The sequence below is a fragment of the Kockovaella imperatae genome (genome assembly GCF_002102565.1).
Source record: "Kockovaella imperatae strain NRRL Y-17943 chromosome Unknown BD324scaffold_3, whole genome shotgun sequence".
NCBI classification, from domain to species: domain Eukaryota; kingdom Fungi; phylum Basidiomycota; class Tremellomycetes; order Tremellales; family Cuniculitremaceae; genus Kockovaella; species Kockovaella imperatae.
Genome location: NW_019028943.1, coordinates 1509092 through 1531202, shown reverse-complemented (window position 1 = coordinate 1531202; position 22111 = coordinate 1509092). Strand labels below are relative to the sequence as shown.

The 22111-nt window shown below is 52.8% G+C and overlaps 6 protein-coding genes across 6 annotated transcripts; 2 read left to right on the top strand and 4 right to left on the bottom strand.

Moving 5' to 3' along the window:
- Positions 1-3309, top strand: BD324DRAFT_333592 (major facilitator superfamily domain-containing protein). Its single transcript, XM_022012517.1, has 7 exons — positions 1-1322; positions 1365-1482; positions 1538-1795; positions 1841-2255; positions 2306-2365; positions 2405-2468; positions 2516-3309. The coding sequence occupies exons 1-7, from the start codon at positions 296-298 to the stop codon at positions 3178-3180; spliced, it is 2607 nt and encodes an 868-aa protein (XP_021873323.1). The 5' UTR covers positions 1-295; the 3' UTR covers positions 3181-3309.
- Positions 3310-3740: 431 nt separating this feature from the next.
- BD324DRAFT_649532 (hypothetical protein) lies at positions 3741-5798 on the top strand (the record flags this gene model as incomplete). The annotated part of the gene is made up of 1 exon (XM_022018006.1): positions 3741-5798. One exon carries the CDS (start codon positions 3741-3743, stop codon positions 5796-5798), a length of 2058 nt encoding a protein of 685 aa, XP_021873322.1.
- Positions 5799-5860: 62 nt separating this feature from the next.
- Positions 5861-7310, bottom strand: BD324DRAFT_649531 (hypothetical protein; the record flags this gene model as incomplete). Its single annotated transcript, XM_022018005.1, has 2 exons — positions 5861-7128; positions 7178-7310. The coding sequence occupies 2 exons, from the start codon at positions 7308-7310 to the stop codon at positions 5861-5863; spliced, it is 1401 nt and encodes a 466-aa protein (XP_021873321.1).
- A 574-nt stretch (positions 7311-7884) lies between these two features.
- BD324DRAFT_649530 (Endonuclease/exonuclease/phosphatase) lies at positions 7885-10395 on the bottom strand (the record flags this gene model as incomplete). The annotated part of the gene is made up of 4 exons (XM_022018004.1): positions 7885-7981; positions 8031-8714; positions 8767-9857; positions 9907-10395. 4 exons carry the CDS (start codon positions 10393-10395, stop codon positions 7885-7887), a joined length of 2361 nt encoding a protein of 786 aa, XP_021873320.1.
- Positions 10396-11224: 829 nt separating this feature from the next.
- On the bottom strand, positions 11225-14042 carry BD324DRAFT_598848 (WD40-repeat-containing domain protein). The gene is made up of 6 exons (XM_022013896.1): positions 13433-14042; positions 13231-13382; positions 12471-13177; positions 12246-12422; positions 11716-12198; positions 11225-11669 (listed from the first exon to the last, which is right to left on the bottom strand). Exons 1-6 carry the CDS (start codon positions 13642-13644, stop codon positions 11343-11345), a joined length of 2058 nt encoding a protein of 685 aa, XP_021873319.1. The 5' UTR covers positions 13645-14042; the 3' UTR covers positions 11225-11342.
- Positions 14043-14085: 43 nt separating this feature from the next.
- Positions 14086-22107, bottom strand: BD324DRAFT_333519 (hypothetical protein). The gene is made up of 8 exons (XM_022012516.1): positions 20406-22107; positions 19024-20357; positions 18807-18972; positions 18595-18758; positions 16953-18544; positions 14988-16900; positions 14360-14931; positions 14086-14304 (listed from the first exon to the last, which is right to left on the bottom strand). The coding sequence occupies exons 1-8, from the start codon at positions 21766-21768 to the stop codon at positions 14236-14238; spliced, it is 7173 nt and encodes a 2390-aa protein (XP_021873318.1). The 5' UTR covers positions 21769-22107; the 3' UTR covers positions 14086-14235.
- Positions 22108-22111: the final 4 nt, after the last annotated feature.

The following is a 22111-nucleotide window of genomic DNA, read 5'->3' as shown; positions in this document are numbered from 1 at the left end:
TCCAGCTTGAAAGTTGAATGACTGAGAGAGATAGCGGCTAACCCTGCTTGTAGTCTGGAGCCATCTGAGTCGGTCCCAGACCGTCCCTTCAAAGGTTGACCTTTCGATTGAAAGCGACCGACCCTCATCGCTTCGGTGGAAACGGTGTAATCTCTGCCGCGCCCTTTTGGCCTATTTTCAACTTCCCTCCCCCCCCACCTTGCCTTGAACTCAACGCGTGGTCATCCCCTCCCTATCTCTACATTGATCAGCGTCCCTCGATTCAAGCTGTACGTACAGAGACTTTGAGTCTACCATGTCGGCGACACCGAGTGGTGCACCTTCCAAAGCTTCCTTATCAGTACCTAGGCATGTCCGACCTCACAATTCTAGACAGCATTCATTCACTTCGGCCGTCTCCGTAACGTCCAATCAATCTCACGCCAGGCGACAGGCCCAAGAGTTCATCGCTTCGGAAGTTCTTACTTTCGGAGGCGAGCCCGGTCCAATAGACGATGGAGTAACGAGGTGGCTGTACCCGGATGGTGTCCCAACAACAAACGTAGACGGTCAAACGGGACACAACCATCATCATCATCACAATCCCCATGATCATCCTGATGCCGAACAAGAGGAAGATGACGAGATTTCCGAGGAGGAGAGCGAAGAAGATGTGCCAGATGAGCAGAGCATCCACGATGCCGAATGGGAAGCTGCGAGAGTGGGATCCATCGCTAGACGATCCTTATGGCGCAAACCAAGACCAGCTTGGATATACCCTTTCATCATTACAGCCACATTGACTGGCGGAATGTCGGCCGCTCCGAGAAGTGAATTGTACATCAATCTGGCCTGTCTTTCGCACCCTCCTAGACAGCCCTCGTCGATGGAGGACATGACCCTGGCGCAAGACCTTCAAATGTCATTCTCATCCTTGTCGAATGTCGAGTCACCTTGGACCTCTGACTTACAGACCAATGTCTCTGTACCGACTACAGATAAGCCCGCCAAATCCCCAGCAGACGAGTGGTTCTTGCGAATGCAAAGAGAGATGTACGAATGGAATATGTCACACCAACAACAAGCCTCCAACCCAGGTCATGACATTCCCTCATCCCAATCGCCGTCATCCACAATCCTCTACCCCTCAGGACCCATCCCTCATCCAACCCAATCTCCAACTGATCCCGACGGTCAACCGGGTCAAAGTGACGATACCCCTGCTGGCAACGGAAGTCAAGGATCGTCACCCATCAACAGTCATCCACCATTCAGAGCTATCGATCCGGCTCTTTGCAAGCGTGATCCCAAAGTCCAGGCCGCCGCAGCTCGTCTGACCATGAGTGAGTCTAACATGGTAGTGCCGGTCCTGACACATCTCTCAGGCATGATGCTCGTTGCAGGTATTCTATCTGCCCTGACAACTGGTTATTGGGGTCAGAAGAGTGACAAGGTTGGCAGATCAAAGCTCATGTCCCTGACCACCGTCGGGCTGGCGCTGGGGTGAGATAGGCTTATCAATAGAATAGCATGGACTTTGGCTGACGGGACCGTGCAGAGAGCTTAATTTCGTCCTCGTTGCATCCTTCCCATATCTAGCACCGGGTGGATACCGAGCTTTGCTTATCGGACCTTTCTTAGACGGTCTCTTGGGAGGATACTCTACAATCTCAGCCACTGTCCATGCTTACATCTCCGACACGACGCCTGATGGTTCTCGGGCCTCTGCATTCTCCAGACTCGCCGGAATCACAATGTTCGGTTTTGCCTCCGGTCCAGTCCTGGGTAGTTTGCTGATCAAGGCCACGGGCAATATGTGAGTCTTACCAAAACATCTGAGTGCGCACTGACTCTTCCACAGCATGATCCCATTCTACGCCAATGTCATCCTCCATATCGTCAGTATTCCCGCCTACTACTTCCTTTTACCGGAATCCCTCTCGTCCGAAGCCAGACGACATCTTCGAAAGATGGCCAAGATCTCACGTCTCGCCGAAAAGAGGAGAGACGCCATGGAGCGAGAATGGGAGAACGAAGATCCCGATGAGACGGAAGAGCCCGCCACGCCTGGCGTATCTGGCAGGCGATTCTCAACCGCAGGACATAGTCGTCGACGAAAAAGATTCGTTGGCAATGCCAAGCGGCTCTTCAGGCGAATGACAAGATTCGCTAGACCTCTTCAAGTCTTTGCACCGGTTGAAAGGCCCGATGGAAGAGGCAAAGACTACAACTTGACCCTCGTAGGCCTGGGAATGTTTGTGTGCTCCTTGATGATGGTGAGCGAGCTTGCCAGATCAAGCTTGATAGTCTGCTGACCAATGCCCAGGGAAATCTCATCGTCAAGATGCAATATGCGTTCTTCGCCTTTGGATGGACATCGGCCGAGGTGAGGTGACAAGAGACCATGACATGCTGACGAGTCCAGGTGGGACCTTACATGTCTCTGCTTGGTGCCACCCGTGGTACAGTATTGCTGCTCATTCTTCCGAGTGAGCATCCTGCAGGGTGTTACGGACACCTGGCTGACTATTCCCAGTCATTATGCACTACGCGAAGCCGCGATTCAGGCAGGCCGGACTGATCGGAAACAGCCTTCCAGAACCAGCTCCCGACGCCTCCGAGCCTCACTCATCCGGTCGAGACCCGTCCGTATCCACGACCGCTTCGAGTGTAAAGGCCGTCACCATGGCAAAGCCTCAACCTTCGCTCCTGGATTTGGTCACTGTGCGGGTCTGCATGTTCATCGAATTCACCGGATGGACCCTGTTGGCGTTTGGACAGAATGCCAGAAATTATGTTTTGTGCTCCATGGTCATCACTCTGGGCTCAGCAACCGGACCAGCTCTGAATTCCCTGGCGCTATCTTTGATTCCAAGTCAAGCTGAAGCCGGTAGATTATTCGGAGCCATCAGCGTCATTTCAGCCGTTGGAGCCACCTTGATCTCGCCTCTGATCTTTGGAAATCTCTTTGCAGTGACGGTTGGATGGTACGCGCCGACCATCTTCGTCCTATGTGCTTTCATCATGGGTTGCGCTCAGCTCTGCATCAGTCTGATCAGACTAGAGACGCCGGACGAGACTCGAAATGCGGAGCGTGGACGAAGTCGACGCGTCAAAAGGGTCAACAGTAGTGTCTCGCGGCGACCAGATATGCGGACCTCTAGCAAGGGGAAGCGGTCGAGATCTCGGGGATCTAACTGAGTATCCAGAAAGACATCAGACGACTAGGAACTGCCACGCTAACACAAGCCAAACCGCTTTTGGACCCTCTTTGATCTCTGTATTATCATACTCAAACACGGAATGTATGGACATACCCTTGTGTCCCTCGCGGGATCCAGATCGTTGCCATCAACACATGACCCGCGGTGTACTTACTGATGGATACTTACAGATGAACACTTGTTTCGGACGAGCTCCTCTTCTTCCTTTCATATTGGCCCCAAGGAAAGGAGTGATGGCAGGGGTGGCGGATGATTTTTGCGCTCGATCGACCTATCGATATCATCAATATTCCGTCGACACCCCTTCGACACAGTTCACCACCACAAGCACGGAACCGCTATGCCTGGCTGAGCCCGCTAGGCATCACGAGATCATATTCACCACCACGAACATTCAGAACCCCATATCGACGGATCACAGTCGCATTTATCCACCTCTATCCGGTCCTTTCGCCCCCATTCTTGACGTCGCGACCCCTCATCTCGCCCGCCCAAATCACCTTCCGCATACATATTTTGCCACTTTACACAATTATCATGTCGGCTGCCGCTCCTCATGGCTGGAACCTTCATCACGGGCTGTCTCACGGAGGCGTCTACAGTAACCAGCACAGTTTTGGTGGCTATGGCGCTGCTCAAAATGCCGTATCTCAGTACCCGAGCGCTACGAATCCTGGACCATGGCAGTCATCGGTGGGAGGAAGCAGTGGCGGCTGGGTGAATCATGGATATCCCTATCACGATACACTCACTGGTACAGCTCATTCCTTCTACCCGCCACCGACTTCGTCATATGGCCTACCTCGTCCTTCCTCCATGGCTGGGGACAGTGGAGTGATGCATTTGTCCGGAGCGGAAGCTTCAGCCATGTCGAGACCCGCCAATCCCTATTTCACTAACGCAGTGAGACAAAAAGAATCAACCGAGTCTGCTCATCTTAAAGCGCCGACTGGGGATGCAGTCTCTTGGGCAGATACGCTCAGCCTTGCCTCTCGTCAAGTGACCAGTCCCCAGGAGGTTGAGTGGGAGAGGCAAGCAGAGGTCAATAAGAAGAACCTGGAAAGTAATGCTCCCCGACACAGAAGTCTCGCTGAAGTCAACGCGGCTTTCGACGCCTCAATGTCCGAACCTGCCTCTACCACTAGACTGAGCCTTTCACCAAAGAAGAGTGTCGGGTATTCATCAGATTCTGCCTTTGTCTCTCATCCTCGCAGAACAGGAGGAATCCTCAAGAAGAATGGGTATGGACCCCCAAACCTTGGTTCACATCCGTCATCCGCCGTCTCGTTCGTGCCGTCTGCCATGGGACACGGGTACAGTCCACAGTCGTCCGCGTACAGTGGATTATCGTACAGGCCACAACATACAATGCAGTCAAACTATGCGCCGAGTACCTATCAGACTGGCTCATGGCCGAGCTCTTTGCCGCTGTCGCTTCCGAATCCAGTTCAATCAGTATCTCCCTGGATCCAGAGTTCGCCAATGGGATACCCGAATGTGGGACAAGAATCAGTGCCGGCCAGTCAGGGTCGAACCACCGTTGCGCCTTCTTACATCACTGTAAATGACCCAAATACGGGACCTATCCATATCGCACTTCCGCCAGAGTTGACACGATATCTCCAAGAGACCACAGCTCCAGCCACAGCAGCGTCATTCACCAACTCGTCACAACCCACTATCCCACCCTCCACTGCCACTGTACTTTCAAACTTCGATTGCCATGCCCAACATCAAACCCCCTATTCCTATCCCTCGACCCACTGGTCTTTCCCAGCAATGCCCCAACCTACAACGAGGACGGAAGAAATCAACGGCCGGACAGTAACCATCCCGTACAACTCGATCGTTACTGGTGTCTATGATCCGAATGGGCCCGTTACAGAGACTTCCATACTCAGCGAGGCTGATATCAAAGAGCTAGGTGGTCCTCAGCGATTTGCAGAGCTCGAAGAGTACGCCCAGTCTTTGGGTCTGGACTTTTTCAATCTCAATGAAAAACACCTTGAAGAGTTCCTACGTCCAACTGAACTGTCTTATGCTCAACAGATGCGTGCAGATAGCAGAGCTTCGGCTTTGGCCGTTGGACCGAGGCGTGAGAGAACAGCGGCTATCCGAGGGACCGAGGCAGAGTGGACGAAAGACAAGCCATTCGATCGATATGACCTACCCAGCGTTCGATACAGGTCGACACATACGAGTGTGGCAGGCACTGAAGTGCCTTATTCTGTCGTGGAGATTGCCTCGACTGGATTCCTTCATCCTGTCATTTCGCTTTGCGAAAGTCAAGTAGACGACGACCTCGCTGATGGTACGTCTGCGGTCTTCACCGTGACGGAGGGTGAGCGTGGATATCGTCGGAATCTCACCAGCGGCGCCATGTCCTTGGTAACCATTCAGCGCGGAGCAGACATGAGGGAGGGGAAAAATTATCATCTGTGGAGGACAAAAGGTCACAAGACTGGTACATCCCACGGCTCCGAGGGATTCAGATTTGACGTTCCCAATGGACTACGCCGACGAGGCGCGACGGTCGCTTCGACGGTGCACGTCCGTACTCTGGACCCGCCTGCAACCGCATCGTCGAGCTCTTGAATGACGTAAGTCGGTCCCCATGCATGAATGTCCATACCCATTCCATCGAGACATACCTACCATTAAGCAGCCACCAGCTGCCGCCACAGATCCCTTGTACTACCCCTTATCGTCTCCATCCGTTTTCCAGCATGGTCAAGCGCTTTGCGAAAACCCTCGAGCTCTCTGTCCAAAATATCTTTTGTGGTTGCTACGGCACCGAGGCCAGCATTGAGTCTCGTCCGCTCCCAGTCGTTCACGCCTACCCTCGCCGCATCTTCTTGGGCTTCGCGCTCACGCCACGACTCCACACCAGCTCTGATCCCTCTGATGCGCCTCGCTGTGGCGGTAGTGAGCGATGAGGTTGAGTGAGCTGTCTCTGTGAGGCTAGCCAAGGTACGCGAAAGATCTTCTGAGGTTCGAATCAGCTGAGCAGTTTCGCGAGGCAGGGCAGGGGTGTTGCTCGGAGGTTGCCTGTCGGTACCAGAGAATTCGTTGAGAGGAGAGCCATTTGTAACAGTCTGATGCGGTCCGTCAGACACCTCCATCAATTGATCTGGATCGAGTTCGTGCGAAGATTCATTGGGTAACCCTGACGGATTTGGCGGCCTCCACGTCTCCCGCACGGCGATCCAGGAATTCTCCAAAACATCTTGCGGAGGCGAGCGACGATCTCCCGTCCAACCCAGGCGCTGGACCCCTCGTGAAAAACCTGCGGTAGCCACTTCGTCATCATCCGATGGTCCATTGATGACGTCTTCGCCGACGATCTCCCATATATCAATGCCTTCCCAATTCACCGAAGCACTATCCCTCAGCAAGATCGTCAACTCGCGACATTGGTCCTCTCGGCGGCGATCCGACTCTAATATTTGTTCCAGCAAGCGCATGAGGCGGCCCTCCACGTCAGAGGAGAGGAGGACAAAAGGTCGGTCAGCCGAAGGCACGCTTCGAGACGAGTTTGATACCGGGACATCTATGCTGGCCAGTGATGAGCGAAATGCAGAAGTCGAGGCGAGAACGGATCGAAGGATGACTATGGGATCCTTCTCGATCTTGTGCGGCTGAAAGGCAGAGCGCGATAAGGGCATCCCGTCTAGATCATCCGTAGAAGAAGGATACAAATTTTGTGGGTCAGACGGGTCTGGCGTTCCTGAGCGTCCGTTGTCTAGAATTTCATCTGAAAGGGAAGTTGAGAGTGGTCCAATTGTCGAACCCGATTCATTTGAAAGCTGCGTTCGATGGTGTGGGGCAAATCCGCTGGAAGATATCGTATGACTACGAGAGGGCGATGGATCAAGGTGCATCGAATGAGTTTCCGCCTGATCCTGATAGCCTTCGTAAGCGAATTCTGCTCTGACATCAGCTGCATGTCAGATCAATCGGTCGTCAACACCTACCCTCATCATCACCATGATGCTGAGCACCATACCCATCTAGCTCAAAGTCAAGTTCATCCTTCAAGCTCATCACTGAGCCGGATGGACCAGAGTCGAATGCCTCTCCTAATTCGTCGGCGAGACTTAAAGACATGCTGATGTGATTGTGTATGACAAGATGAGAGGATCCAGCGGGGCCAAGAGGAATGGGAATATAAAGCGGTCAATATGCCCGGAGAGTCGTATAATCAAACAAGATCGATGGCTATTGGATGGGCCGCAGTGTCTTGATGAGCGTGTCCAACAAGCATGAAAGTCGAAAGAAATGGTTCTATTGTCCTGTTCGGTCGGTCAAACTCTGTGTCGCAACACGAAACGCGCTCGTTTCAGATTTCGAGTTGAAATTTGATCCCGTTCTTTGGCTTCATCTTTCATATTGGATATGGGGATATGGACGGTAGAGACGACACACTTTACACTGTTGGTTCCGAGAGAAGGGAGATGGGATGAGCCGAGAGTGCAGACCTTCCCGTACAAAGCACACGCCAGGCTTGTTCCTGTCCGACTTGATCTTCTCCTAGATCCGCTCTTCACGCCGCGCCTACACTTTCCGCTCACAATTCACTCGCATATTACATACTATACACATCGGGGCGAAGACACCATATATCGCAGCATTCAGGCGCCATGATACTGGTAGTCAAACGCTGCGAATATGAAGGAACAACTCAGTCCCGGCGACGGAAGCCATTCGGCTTGTCGTCACCGGACGCACTAGGATCGACTTTGCCCTTGATTCTCAACTGGGCAAAGACTGGGATGTGACTAGGCGTACGTCAGTTGAGACCTATAGAAAGACCGTCACAAAACTCACTCGGACGGGAAATGGACGTTTGGAAACCCGACCGTCTTGTCCAGATAGTCTTGAGACACGTCACCTAGTACGCTCAGTACCGAAAGATTCTGGGGAGTGAAGAAGATGTAGTCGATCGCCTCCTTGAACGTCGGCGTATGATTGGTCATTTTCATACCACCAAAGCTGGCGCATACACTCTCGAGGTCCAGACCGTGAGTCAGGCCCTTGTTGGTGTATGTTCCGTAGGTGTGCGACATGAAATCCTCGTGATCTGGAGGCACTGTACCTGTTGACAGGTAATTGTAGACTGACGAGTCCAATGTCGAGTTCGTATCCATACACAGAATGAAAGGAATGTCGAGCCCATGTTTGCGGCGATCGTAGGATGGAGACTTGCCGTTGTTGTATTCCGATCCAGTCTGAGGTTTCGGTGGCAGACTTGCAAATCTATCGATTGCCTTTTCGAGCTCTTCCATCAACATTCCCGTCTGGACCAACTTGACGTCTCGATACCGATGATCCCAGTAAATATGGGCGTTGCACACCATTAACCGAGCACCAGATGCGATAAGCTCAAAGTTGCAGACCACCGCAATATTGTCTCGGGACATGACTCGGTTGAACATGTCATCTGTCCGCATATCAATCTTTTGAAGCGCAACCTGGTTGAACTCGATGACTTGGGTCTCAATGAGCTGAAATCTGAAGAACGACAGTGAGTGAAGATGCCTCCGATGCCTCGAGTCCTGCTCACCTGTCGGCCTTCCAGAAGGTCGCACAGCCATCGACCAGCTTGGCCTCTTCCGGAGGCATGGTCCGGGCTCTCGTTCTCGGATAATGACACCCTTCGTATCCATGTTGCTTGAGATGAGGGTGGAAGAACTCGGCATACTGCTCGCAGTCGATTTCCTGGAGACAGACAATTTCTGGTGCCGCATTGGTGATCTCGTCCAGGATCACGCCCTTTCGATATTGCCAATCCAGTGCCCAGGATGGAGTGTAGACATAGGTAGAGCTAGGTGTGAACGATGGGCAAAGAATGTTGTAGGACAAGACTGTCAATTGCTCTTGCTTGCCTTCAGATGGATGAGGAGGCGGATTCTCAATTTCGATCCAGGACCGCTGTGGAGGAGGATCTGGCGAAGGCGCTTCATCCCTGAGGTGCATGATCAAACCCGGGGTACCATTCTCCGCCAACAGCTTCTTGAACTTTTCATCCATTGGATTGCCCTCGATCCCGAGTGTTTCAAGCTTGTACAGCATTCCGAGCTCGAATGGCAGCGTTGTCAAATGATTATCGAAGAGCAACAGCTCGGTCAATTTGAAGAGATAGCCTACTTCTGGTGGGATCGCTGTCAATTCGTTGCCGGTCGCGTCCAACAAGCTAAGTTGCCGCAGAGAAGAAATGGCAGAAGGGAGGGAGGAGAGGGCGTTGTGGTTGACGTAGAGTTGAGTTATGTGGGTGAAAGTGAACAGAGCAGTAGACAAGGTCCTGAGCTTGATTCCGCCTAGATCTAATCCCATCCAGGGTTCGTTCGACGTCGTTTCGTCGTCCTTTGTCGCGGGAGCTGGAGCGGCAGTCGGATCAGCAGGATCAACTGTCGACAGCGCCGGTGTCGTCCCTGGATCTGAGCTGGGCGGGGGAGGTGTTTCGATCCGGCTAGAGACGGAGAGGGATCCGGCATTATGCTTTTTGCTGGTTCCATTGAGGGTCGGTGCGAGGGATGAGGGAGTAGAAATATGATTAGGGTCAGAAATGGTGACGGCAGACGGTTTGTTCGACATTCTCGAGGCCATAGCAGCGGATCGAGCTCGATGATGAGGCGAGTTGGATGCCCTTGCAGCCTGGTATACGTATGAGTTGAGTGACCAGACGATGGAAGGCTCGACTCACCTCGTAGCGCATGAGCTGCTGCTGCCAATGCGAAGTCATTGGCATATTACTCTCTGCTGGTCTAGGTGGACTTCCACCTTGGCCTCCGCCTAACCCATTGCCCTGACCTCCAGAGTTGGCAAACATTCCCATCCCATATCCCATGCCGAGACTACCTCCTGCTCCTGAGCCGAGGTGCATTCCACCAGAGCCATTCCCAAAGCTTGGATGAGGTCCATGACCCGGTAGATGCGGACCAGGTGCGAAGCCCATCATCCCATTCACTCCTTGGCCCGATGGACCCTGATTCCCATTAGGCCCTCCTGGTCCGCTAGGGGGACCGTACCCTGGGGAAGGAAGTGGCATCGGACCTCCAGGCGGAGGAAACGGATGCCTTCCCCAAGTTCCACCGAGTCCACTAGGCGGAGCATTGGAGCCGGGACCTGGGGGACCGTCGTGGTGCTTGGAGGAGGAGGCGGGTTGTCCCGATTGATGGTGAGGGTAGAACATGGGAGGGAATGGAGGAAGGGAGAGAGGAGTGAGGGGGAAGTGAGGGTGTTTCTGGAATCAATTCTGTGCTCAGATGCTCGTGTCAGCTCATGTGTTTGTCGCGCAAGCGGTACAAGGAAGACTGCGGGTCCAAAGGGGTTCACGCAGGGAATGGAAAGGAGACTGGAATTCAGACTTACCAAGGGTGCCTTCTGTATCTCTCTGTTCAGAGGTGGGATCTGAAGAGTCTATTATCAAACAAATGTAAGAATGGCGTAACCGCACCAGATCTGGCATCGGCACAGAGAGTGGTGGGATGAAAGGTGGAAGGATGTTGGGGAATGGAGAATGAGAGGAAGGCGAGCAGAGATCCTCAAAGCCAGTCCTGTGATTACGCGATTCCAGGATTGGTACCCGTCCTCAAAGATCAGAGGGCTGGAGAATCTGCAGGTCCTCGAATCCCAAAGTACTCCTCCGGCGGATGGAATGATGGTCGAGATTGAGTTGCAAGATGTTGTGAGACTCTCTCTCTGACGTGGCTCTACCGGCGGAAAATGGTGTGATATGATTATAGCCCGTCTAGTTGTGCGATGGAATTGAGTCGGGTTTGATGATGATCAAGCCTGAGAGCCTGGTCACAATCTAACTAGTTCCTGATAGCTTGTCTGGACAAAGTCAAGAGACAGAGGACAAGCAAACGACTTGACTACAAGGAGATGAGGGGCTAAGAGAGGACAGAGAGAGAGTGTGATCACCCGAAAGAGCAGCGAAGCCGAGCGGAATCAAAATTGGGTTGGCTATCGCCCACCCTGTGCGGTCATCGCCGGAGTTTCAATCAAGAGTGGCACTCTTTTCTGTAAAGGTCCTCGATACATGAATGAATTCGTCGCAACTGCAGCGAATGGGTGTAGATACAATGATAGAATACACATAATCCAATGTCCCTCGTGATATGTGCCTCTCTTGTCTCAGCGAATTTTCGCAAAAGGATTAAGACCTCCGGCTCCTTTCACCATCCCACTCGTATCGGCCCCAGATCCTTCCTGTCCTTCACCCTTACCTTTCTGGAAAGCGTTCCAGAATCTCAACGTCTCATCACCCGCTCCAGTGACTATAGTCTGACCATCAGGGCTCATCGCAAGGTACAAGACACGATAAGTATGGCCTGTCAGCGTGGCGACCTGAGTCATGGACGGATATCGCCAGATATGGATTTGATTCTGAACCGGGCCGCCGGAATAGCCATGTGTCGAAACGATTTCATTGGAATTTTTCGACCACATGAGGTTGCAAACCTGGAGCAATGATCAGTCATGCACCTTATTAGGGGAAAAAGCTCACCTGAGACCCCGTGTCCAGTTCCTTGACCAGACCCCCTGTCAAGCTATTCCAAAACCGAATCTTTTTGTCTGCCGTACCACCTCCACTGGCCAAGACGCCCCTCTGATGAGGACTCCAAGCAATCGCCTTGACGGCAGCTCGGTGCTCGCCAAACCGCCAGGTCGGCCTCGAATCGGTACCGCCCCAGACGAACAGCTTGTTATCATTGCCTCCAGATGCCAATTGATTGGTGTCGGCGTTCCAGCGGAGACCACAGACTTCCTGCTTGTGATGACCGGCCAGACGTCTGATATACTGATCAGGTATACGAGTGTCACGATGTAGGATTGTGCGATCCCTGGAGCCAGAGGAGAGAATATGAGAATTCCAAGCAAGGCAGCCGACACGCCCCGAGTGACCGGACATGACGCGAATCTTCTTGCAATATTCCGCGTCCCAGATTTCGACTGATCCGCGATTGGTTCCGATCGCAAGTGTGCTTCCCTGCACAGCCGTGAGCCGACATACGTGTAGCAGAGGTTCAAGCTCACCCTATTGGTCCATTCTATTCCAGTGATCACATCATTCACCTCGCCCGCGCTGTTTGCCATATCACACAGCTTGGTGACCTTGCTCGTCTGTGCGCTCCAGAGGTAGACGCAAGAATTCAAGCCGACTCCAAGAACGTTGGAAGCAGACCATGATACGAGGTTGAGGTAGAAATCGTCCTGGTGAAAAAGTCAGAAGGCGATTTTCTGGATTCTTTGGAGACTCACTGCGAGCTCTGGCGCATCCAACACCTTGAATGGAGTCCTCAGGATTCGTCGGACCCCTTTCCTGGGGCTCAATAATACACGTTGACTATCCTTGCCAACAGGACTCAGACTATATCTCTCATGATTCATATCGTCCAGACCACCTCCTTTACTCCCACCGGTCAATGCAGCCATCCTGGCGGCACTAGGTGAATTGAAGGTGAGGATCCGTTTCCTTGTCGGTGTAGATGGTGAGCCAGGGCCAGTAGAGGGAGGAGGAGAGAAAGCGGCTTTCCGAGAGTTTGGTGGTGTGGTGCCTGTTCTCGATGTGGATGTGAGAGCGACCTGTGATTGATGTGCTCGATGATGCGACGAGCTTGGTCCAGCGCCAGGCGCCCTTCCGTGGCCCGATGTCGGTGTTGAAGGCGCGTGCATTGGAAGCGGTGGAAGGGTGGACGCAGGTGATAGTTCCCTCTCCCCAGCTCGCTCGCCACCGGCCATGGCGGGCGGTGGATGATGATGCATCGGAGTTGTCCCAGCACTGGAGACAGTATGTGAGCTATCGGGGAGATTGATGTTGCCGGAGTGGTGGAATGCCATCGGTCGACGATGACGAGCGTTTGAGATGGGAGATGGAGCATTGCGGGGAGAACGACTGCCTGAAGCCGGTGAGGACGGTGGAAAGAGCTCAGTCTTGAGGATTTGAGTGAAGGTCGCGTTCACTTCCTCTGTTGGGATGGGACGTCAATGGCTGGAAAGGATCAGGATCGTCAACACGCACCTCTACGGACGTCCTGATCTGTTCCTTGCCCGTACAAACTCTTTCTCCGAGTCTTGGACCGGGACACAATCTCCTTGCCAGTAATGATGTCGATCTCCGGCATAAGTTGAAAAGAAGCATGGAGATTGGACCCATCACGAGTAGGAATGAACCTGACAGCGAGCGGTCAATCAAGGAGATTTCCATATCTGCCTATCCTCACCTATCACCGTAATCCCTAACAGCAGCTTTACCCTTCATCTTGCCTAGCGGACTCGCGCCTCTTGGGCTGGCATTGCCCAGCGGCAGCGTGATGTCTCCAAAAACATCCGGACCAGGTTTCATCGGCGAGTAATGAGACGATGATGAGGACTTTGGCGAAGGAGGGATAGAAGCGAGTAATCGACGAGAGAATTCGGACTCATACATGGACATGATGCGATTATCGAGAGAGGACCGTCGATTAGTTGATTGCCAGAACCAGGCGACGTGATGTAGCAGATGCAGTTACACTTGTCGGGACTCCTTGGACGCTGCAGGAGCCTGTCTTTGGTCTGAGACAATGGCGAGCGGCGAGTTGGAGATGCACTAGACGTGACTGTCTTTCAACCCCGCTTGTCTGGAATTTTATTGTTTACGAATGTAAGTCAGCAGCGCGTATGAAGCAGGGCGATCAAGTGACGAGAGAATGTCGCTGGGCAGGGAACGTATGTAGATATGTTGGATGAGTTGAGCCGTGTCGAGAGGGCGGGGCGAGGCGATGAAGTATTGGAGTGAGAAGAGATGGTTGCGATACAATTGCAAGATCAACCTGCAGTATACCTCATCCATTGGGTAGAGTGATTGCCAGTGACGGAACCAAATTTCAAGTCTTTCCCCTTTCATTCTTGTACCACAGCTACAGCTACAGAAGCGGCGACGCCCGAAAGTGGCGGAACGACAACGATCGACCCGCAAAGCAGCCAAACGCAAACAATATGATTAGATCTCATCATGATGATTCCAGAGCTGATCTACTACTCAAATCTACATGAAGGCTGCAAATCGCGCAAAAGCACTTTGAACAGCTGCAGTCCCGCCCAACCGGTGCATCAACTGAATTTCCTGTCAGCCAAATGTTCACCGCAAAATGTGCCCTAGACCGACTCACAAGCATTGCCATATTGTTCTCCAGTCTGGTCGTCAAGCTGTCCATGATATTCATCAGCTCCTCATCACCCATGTCATCTCGGATATTTGGACCAAGGTACGTTTCAGCAATATTGACTCTGAACGTCTTTGTTCGCCGCGAGGGTGATTGCTCCATCACAGGCGCTGTAGCGGACCCGATTAGGGCTAGAGGAGGTATAGCAGACTTTGGCGACAGTGATATCTCGGTCGGACGACCCATGCTTCGATTAGACCCCATAGCAGCGGATGTAGGTGTGACGGAAGCGCTGACGCCCAAAATGTCGATCGCGCTTGTCGAAAGCCCGTGAGACGACAATGGCGACCTAGGAGATGTTGGCGGTGTGCTTGGATTCGGCACAGATTGATAATATGAGCAGATGCCCTCGAGACGCAAGACGAATTTGCACAACTCTCGGACTTGGTCGATATCGATATGTCGATGCGAGGAATGAGCGCGAGCATCTCCCACTTCGACATTGGCTCGGAGATCGTTCGACAATTCGAATCGACCCGAAAGTGCTTTGGGGTAAAGAAGGTGCAATTTTTCCGGCACTGTAAGAACGAAGTCAGCCTCTCAGATCGCCTCCCGCGCTTTGGTTTTCACCCACCCTCCAGACCCTTGAGCTTCCGTTCGCCCATATCTTGGACCTCGAAACCGATCCTCCTTAGCTCCTGAAGATCCCTCTTCAAGTCCACAGGCAGGTCAGCCGTGTCCTTGCTCTCTTCCGCGGCATCCAGAAATTCTCGCAAGCTCTGAATCTCATTAATGACATCTTGTGATGCCATCAATTGCCCTCCATCGGCACTGGCGTTGATTCTAGCAGCTCGGTTGACCATCGGCCCATAATAGTCCATACGGCCCGTAATCGGATCACGTTCACATTGTGGAGCTCCCCAGTGAATGCCCATTCTGACTCGGAGACCACGCTGTACAACGTTTCCCTCTGAATCGTAGACTAGTTTACCATCGTCGCACTCCAGTAACTCTCTGGGCCATTCCAGAGAGAGAAGACCAATCTGACAATTGAATGCCCAAGCGAGCGCGGATGCGACAGTCTGGAAAGACACCATGAACGAGTCGCCTTCAGTCTTGACCTCGTAACCTTCGTCCAAGCGCAACTGTCGACGCATCAAGTTGTGATGCATCTTGATGGCAGTCGGCATTCCTTGATTGGTCTCCCACAGTGAGGTGGAGTTGACAATATCGGTAAAGACAATGGCGACCTGACCTTGAGGCGGTTCGATCTCTTGCTGCAATCGATTGAGAGTTCTGTCACCGACTTCCTCGACCCTACGACGCGCATTGCGCTTGTCTCTGCCGTAGAACGTGGCGTTGGTGTCTGAAGCACCGTCGAAAGAGCCAGCCAGTGGAATACCACCTGATGCTGTGGACGGCCGTTGACCACTCCGTCCGAGGAATAAATCCGAAACGTTGACCACCATGACCATGACGCTTCCATCAGCTCCGTATGAGATTGCAAAGTCTCGTAGCTTCTGAGCGGCCATCATAGGATCGTCTCTCTCCGTCCGGGCGATATCGACAGCAGTCTGGTAAGAACACCATTTCCACAAAGCGTGATTCCCGATGATCACAAATTCGTCTGTCTCGGTCAACTGTCGCGTACGAATTTCAGGTGAAGCATTGATAGCGGGGAAAGTTTGGAAGTACCCGACAGCACGAGAGACATTCACGTCCTTCTCATCATTGACGCAACCTTTGGTGGAGACCCAAGCTTCAGCTCGTCGAATTCTGGCTGTCTCATCACGATCTGTCGGATCGTGTAATCTCGAGAGGAGCTCTGCCTCCCCCTTTCGGGACAGGACAACCAGACAGTCTCCCACATTCGCGACGTTCAGCGTCTTGTCGACCAGATACACGACAGCTCCAGAAGACCCAGTGCGAAATATCGAAGATGATCCTGGCAAATACGATCTCGCGGTGGTGGGCCCGGAAGCGTAACTGGCTACGGACCCTTTCCGATTATTTTCCGCGGATCGGGCGACCAGGTGGTCAAACGTCGCCCGATTCGAGAACAGGAAAGCCCTTCGCAATGCTTGAGTCACGTCTTCGCCAGGTTGCAGCTTGTCAATTTGACTGATCAATTCTGACGCAAAGGTGTCTTGTAGGAACTTGGGGATCTTGCCTGATGGAGCGGACGGCGAATCTCGACCAAACATGCCGAACAAACACTCGTTGAATCTGCCGCGGAACTTAGGCACCACGAGATCAAACATTGCCAAATGTTCAGTCGATCCCAGCATATCAGCGATGCCATATGCCATATTGTTGATCTCAGAAAAGGATGTTCGAACACGTTGCTCGTCGCTTTCGTCAGGAAGGGAAGGGATTCGCAGGGTAACGTCCATGAGACCCAGGACTCGAAGCTCGGTCAAAGCAGTGAAATCGGATAGCTCTTTACGTGATGCTGAAGCATGCGACATGTCTTGGGCGCTAGTAGGCTTGATCTCGAGTCGCTTGTTGCCGGACAAGTTGAGGTAACGAAGTGCGGTGTTCCAGTTCCTAAGCAGATGATCAAAAATCAGTATACGCCAAAGAGCCAGCCTCCACTCACCAATTCCAATCGTATGGCCAATTGGCGATGTTATACTTGAGGACATTGCTACCGACATCCAGATGCTGCAGCGAAGCTAGACTGCCTAGCTCAGATGGCAAAGTCTTCAACTTGTTTCCATTGAGATGCAAAACTCTGAGCTTGCTCATCTTTTCCAGGTCCTCTGCCGGTAGACTCGTGAGTTTGTTTCCAGATAGATACAAGGCCTCAAGCTTCGACATTTTGCTGAGAGTGGACGGCGGGACCTCGAAGATATCATTGAAACTGAGGTTGAGTGTCCGCAGCTCGGAGAGATGAGAGCATGCGTGGAAGATCTCCTCCTGGAATCGATTGTCCGCAAGCAAGCAGTGCCTCATAGTCGTAGCACAGGGAACACTGAGGAGGGATAGTCCGTCTGCCGAGATGAATGATTGTTTGCGCTTCTCATCGACACCTTGTAAAAACTTCTTCATATCCTCCATTGACGGAACGGCCCCGGAGCCAGTGATGAGATTCGAGCTTGCATTCACATACTCCAGCGAACTGCACGCCCATAGCTCTCCAGGGATGGATCGACAGTTGTTGTTGTGAAAATTGATTTCGCGCAACTTTTGCATATAACCTAGACCAGGCGGCAGGGCCACAATCTGATTGTCGGTACAGCTGAAGACCTCGAGATTGAGTAATTGCCCGAGAGTCGAGGGGAGTCGTGTCAACTGATTGAAGTTGAGATTCAGGTGCACAAGATTGACCAGTCCGTGGAAAGCTTCGTCCGCCAGCGTGGAGATCTTACCGTGAGACAGATTCAAATGAGTCAACGAGTAGGTGACAGAGACCATGGATGAGAGCGGAGCCAGCGTGAAACGTGTGATTGAATTGTGCGGTACACTGAACTCTCTGACACGAGCGCCTAATTGAGCGTCCAGAGTGGCGAGATTGTTGTTGTCGGCTTGAAGGGTTGACAAATTTGGAAGAGTGTAGACAGTGGAAAGATCGGCGAGCTTGTTACGCCGCACGTCGAGGACACGAAGACTGGCGAGAGTCGAGAAGGAGGAGGGGAAAGTGGTGAGCTCGTTACCGAACGCTGCCAATCGTTCCAAAGACTTCAATTCTGACATTTCCGAGGGGAGTTCGACAATATTGTTGAAGGACACGTCGAGATCGACCAGATTTGACATGGAGCACAAGACTGCAGGGAATGTTTCGAATTTATTGTTGGAGATGTTGAGGTATTTGAGCGTCTTCATTTGGGTAAAATAGCTGGGGATAGATGCGAGTTTATTGTTCTGAACCTTCAGCGACGTCAAAGAGACGATCTCGTGTAGAGGAACCGATTCCAGATCCGCAATCCGATTACATGACACGTCCAAACGAGTGAGTGTGGTACTCGCACATATTGCCTGTGGTATCCGCTTCAAGGCCATGTAGGACATGTGCAGCTCCTTGAGACTTGAACAAGCCTGAATGAAATCGAGTGGTAAATCGGTCATGGGGTTTCGAGATACGTTGAGAATGATAATGTTGTGAGCGTGTAGATGCAAGAAGATCGGAATGGTTTGGAGGGCTCTGCCAGCGATGTCGATGAATTCGAACGAATCGTACGAACTTTCCTCCTCCTGACAACAGGCGTGAGCGTAGATACATATAGCAGATGCGAACTCACTGGATCCATGACAGGCAAGACTGGAGTCTGGTAGAAGAACTTGCACAGGAGGACCAGATCCTTCTTGCCTAATTCCTCGATGTGTTCAGCTTCTGTATAGCCAGCCTGTCGTAGACGACGATCTTGTATAGCCAAAGGCTTCTCCGACGGCAGCAGTAGCCGATCTGTCCGGGCATTAGCAGGCAGTCATCGGTATCGCAGTCGCCTCTCACCTTGTCCCCTTTCGCGGACGAACAGTCTCATACTCGTGCTGACTTTCTTGCCTGCTGAAGCGTCGTTCGCTCCCGACAGATAGCTGATGATTTCCGCGGTCGTGGTCAAGAGCGGGAATGACATGACGGAATGAGAACCATCAGCTCGATGTATACGGATCCAATGCTTAAAGGGCGTCAGTGAAGTGCTAGACATGAAAGGCTTGGCTTGACCCACTGGGGCATTCGAGGCGTGTAGACTGCCAGATGTGTTCGGACGACCGCCGGTTCCAGGCCGAGCCGTCCCAGGTCTGCCTCTAGCATCTCTAGTGCGCGGTCTATGTCCTCCTGCTCCAGTTCTTGAGGATCCTGGTCGCACTTGACCAAATTTGGCAGGCGAGTTGTAGCCAAACGGAGGAGGTTTCGCTCCTGATACGCTGGGAAGGGGCAAAGGCATGGCAGTGTCCATGGTAGGTGGAGTGGGAGAGTCGGGAAGATTTGGACTGTCTGCCGGCCCAGACCACTCGTCACTGCTTGCTTCGTCATCGGGCTCGGCGTCCGCTTCTACACCCCAGGACTCTGGCGCTGCCCACGCCGCTGAGGGACCAATGTTGGCACCTCCTGATGGCGCAGTAGATGGCCGCTGGTTATCCGGACGGAGACCCGCTTCACTCTGCCCCGATGTTGATCGATCAGTCGAAATACCTGAAGAGGAAAGCCTGGCACGACTGGCTGATCGATTGGGTGAGATACCTCCAGAAGCTAGAGACTCGTTGTACGCCGTTGCGCCAGGAGCACCGAAAGGATCTTGGAATAAGGTCTGTCCACGGTTCACTTCTCCGGCTACAGCCCACGTCGGTGCGTTCGGCTGCAGAGATTTTCCATCACCCGAGTCTGTCGACGAGGTGTTAGATGTCAGAGACCCCATCTTCACATTGCGAAGCTGAGATGGGCGCCGAGGTTGGTTTTGGGGAAGAACGGCATGCTTCGGTGACATGTTATGAGGTGAAGGGGGGCCGTTGCTCTTTTCTTCAATTGACCCTATAGATGAGGATCCGGATCGGAATGGATTAGTGCGTTGGAATGGGCTCGTGGCTGAGCCTGTATGATCCGAAGAAGAACCAATTTGACCTTCTGCAGACTGATTCATGGGCAATCGATGTGATAAACCAGACCCGTAGGACGAGACCGATGTCGCAAGATTTCCCGTGTGATTCAGAGCATCCTGGATGAACATGGAGCCAGGCGGTTCCGGGATCGAGTGTGTGCCTTGACCAGACTGCGCTGGAACCGACGGGAATCGGTAAGATGCAGCTGGAGTACCGATCAGAGACTGGTCGACGATACCCTCCATATCTTCGAGATTGAGATCCAGCCGGAGGTCAGATTCTCTGACCTCATCCAAAGGGGATATTGCGCCCTCGGGAACATAGCTTGGCATGCGAGAGGAAGGTCTCTTGATAGGTGGCTCGTCTGACGCGTCTGACGTTTTGCCACCTATTGAGCGAGTCGAGGCAGAAGAAGGCAGTCTTCCGCTCGAAGCCGAACCTCGATGGCCATCGGGTTCGACGTCTACGTGCAGGCGTCAGCAAACCGATACAGAGCTTGCCTGTCACTCACTGTTAGACGCAGCCTGCCCAGTCTTTCGACGAATGAAGCCGCTAAAGAGACCTTTTTTCTTTTCAATCTGATTTGGTATGGACGTGGTAGAAGCTACGCTTCCCAGTCGTGAAGTTTTACCGTCCGTGACACTCGGTTGACGCGAATGGCCAGAGGGATCCTCGGATGCTGAGGAAAGGGAATGCTTTGCCCTCGTATTTCGAGATCCGGCAAACGGTGTGTTTCCTTCGTCAGGATCAAATGTTGCCCGCGATGCGTCGCGGGAGATGCTCGCATCGCCAGATGAAGAAGGTCGAGATGGAAATTGAGGGTGAGATCCTCTCCCCGCCGTTAGATTGGAGCCCGAAGGCACGGGCGGAGCTTCATCCGCGATTGATCGTTTCGACTTTGGCAAAGAGGGAACAGATGCAAAATGATTGAGCAATTGATTTGAGTGCTTGCGAGGTTCCCGCGTAGTGCCCGCCCTGTCCTTCATATAGTCCGGGTCATACGTGGGACTGGGATCCTCTCTTGACACATTGGTCCCAGCGCTGGGCCGACGCGATGATTCGCCTGGTTCTCCAAAGATGGGAGCCGTGCCAGCATCGTTCAGCCATGGTGCAATCGTTTCATCCTGACCCGTATTGCTGCCCTTGCGAGTGCCGGCATCCATAGCAGCGCTCATGTCAAGAATATCGTCCATTGGCCCGTCGAAACGCATTGTGTCCACTCCAAAATGTAAGCTATTGCCCTGATCGATGCCAGCCAAAGGTTCGAGTACGAGGCCAGGGTACACCGGTGAAGTCGAGGCGTTGACGGTCTTGGCTGGACTGGACCGTTTCGGCAAAGCTTCAATTTCGAGTCTCTTGGCGAATGGTGATTGGCTGGGATCGGTCCTTGGACTAGAAGCTGAGCTGCCCGGTCCCTCGATCGACTTGGCTCGCACTCGATTACCGTTCGCGCTCCCTTCGTGACTCCCATTTCGACCAGGTAGAGGTCTGCTAAAGTTCCGAGGACTTGCTTCGCGAGACGCTCCGGCAGATGAGGGCATTCTCAACACGTTAGGCGAAGTGTTGGACCGCGGAGAATGCGGGCGGCGTTGTGAGACTGAAGACCTCAGGCCCGAGGTGGGTGACTCTGGCGGAGGAGACTGTTTCCAATTGGAACTTGAAGATCGCGGCAGACCTAGCTCGAGACCATTTTGATAGTCCAAGTTCAATTGACTGTCAAGCGGCGGAGGAGGAGCTGGTCTCCGACGGCCAAGAGATGAAGGTCCTGAGGATGTAGATCCCTGTGGTCTGGTCGGAGATTCATACATAGATCGGGGGCCTTCCTCCAAAGGCACGACGCGATGGTGAGGTGATTCGCGATGTGGCGAGGTCATGGTGGGCTATGACTCGTGGAGATCGTCGCGGTAGTTGATGTGGTAGTCTGTGCAGCCTATCGGCTCTATGTCATGCTTGAATAGACCTTCGACTGTTTGAGTCTTTTTTCCAGAGACGCCCCCGGAGCCTCCGGCGCGACTTTTCCACCTTTGTTCTGACCGCGAATCGTGACTCAAGCTCGTTTCAAGGACAACGGAAGTTCTCGCAGGATCCCTAGGTCTGACCGAGGATGTAATATTGATCTAGCCAAGGCTGGCACGCAGTATTCGACAGTATGAAATCGATACACGAATCGATATATTGTTCCAAGGGAGCTCTGTGTGCATGAGAGAACGCGGTCCA

What these genes read in the sequence shown, in the direction of transcription:
- BD324DRAFT_333592 (XM_022012517.1), top strand. Translation starts at nt 296, where the DNA reads ATGTCGGCGACACCGAGTGGTGCACCTTCCAAAGCTTCCTTATCAGTA. An exon ending in ACCGTCGGGCTGGCGCTGGG is followed by an intron (nt 1,483 to 1,537) that starts GTGAGATAGGCT and finishes GGGACCGTGCAG; the next exon opens with AGAGCTTAATTTCGTCCTCG. An exon ending in ATCAAGGCCACGGGCAATAT is followed by an intron (nt 1,796 to 1,840) that starts GTGAGTCTTACC and finishes ACTCTTCCACAG; the next exon opens with CATGATCCCATTCTACGCCA.
- BD324DRAFT_598848 (XM_022013896.1), bottom strand. Translation starts at nt 13,644, where the DNA reads ATGTCCATGTATGAGTCCGAATTCTCTCGTCGATTACTCGCTTCTATC. An exon ending in AGATCAGGACGTCCGTAGAG is followed by an intron (nt 13,178 to 13,230) that starts GTGCGTGTTGAC and finishes CCATCCCAACAG; the next exon opens with AGGAAGTGAACGCGACCTTC. An exon ending in AACTGGACACGGGGTCTCAG is followed by an intron (nt 11,670 to 11,715) that starts GTGAGCTTTTTC and finishes TCATTGCTCCAG; the next exon opens with GTTTGCAACCTCATGTGGTC.
- BD324DRAFT_333519 (XM_022012516.1), bottom strand. Translation starts at nt 21,768, where the DNA reads ATGACCTCGCCACATCGCGAATCACCTCACCATCGCGTCGTGCCTTTG. An exon ending in CGTCCGCGAAAGGGGACAAG is followed by an intron (nt 18,759 to 18,806) that starts GTGAGAGGCGAC and finishes ATGCCCGGACAG; the next exon opens with ATCGGCTACTGCTGCCGTCG. An exon ending in AGAACAATATGGCAATGCTT is followed by an intron (nt 14,305 to 14,359) that starts GTGAGTCGGTCT and finishes CAGGAAATTCAG; the next exon opens with TTGATGCACCGGTTGGGCGG.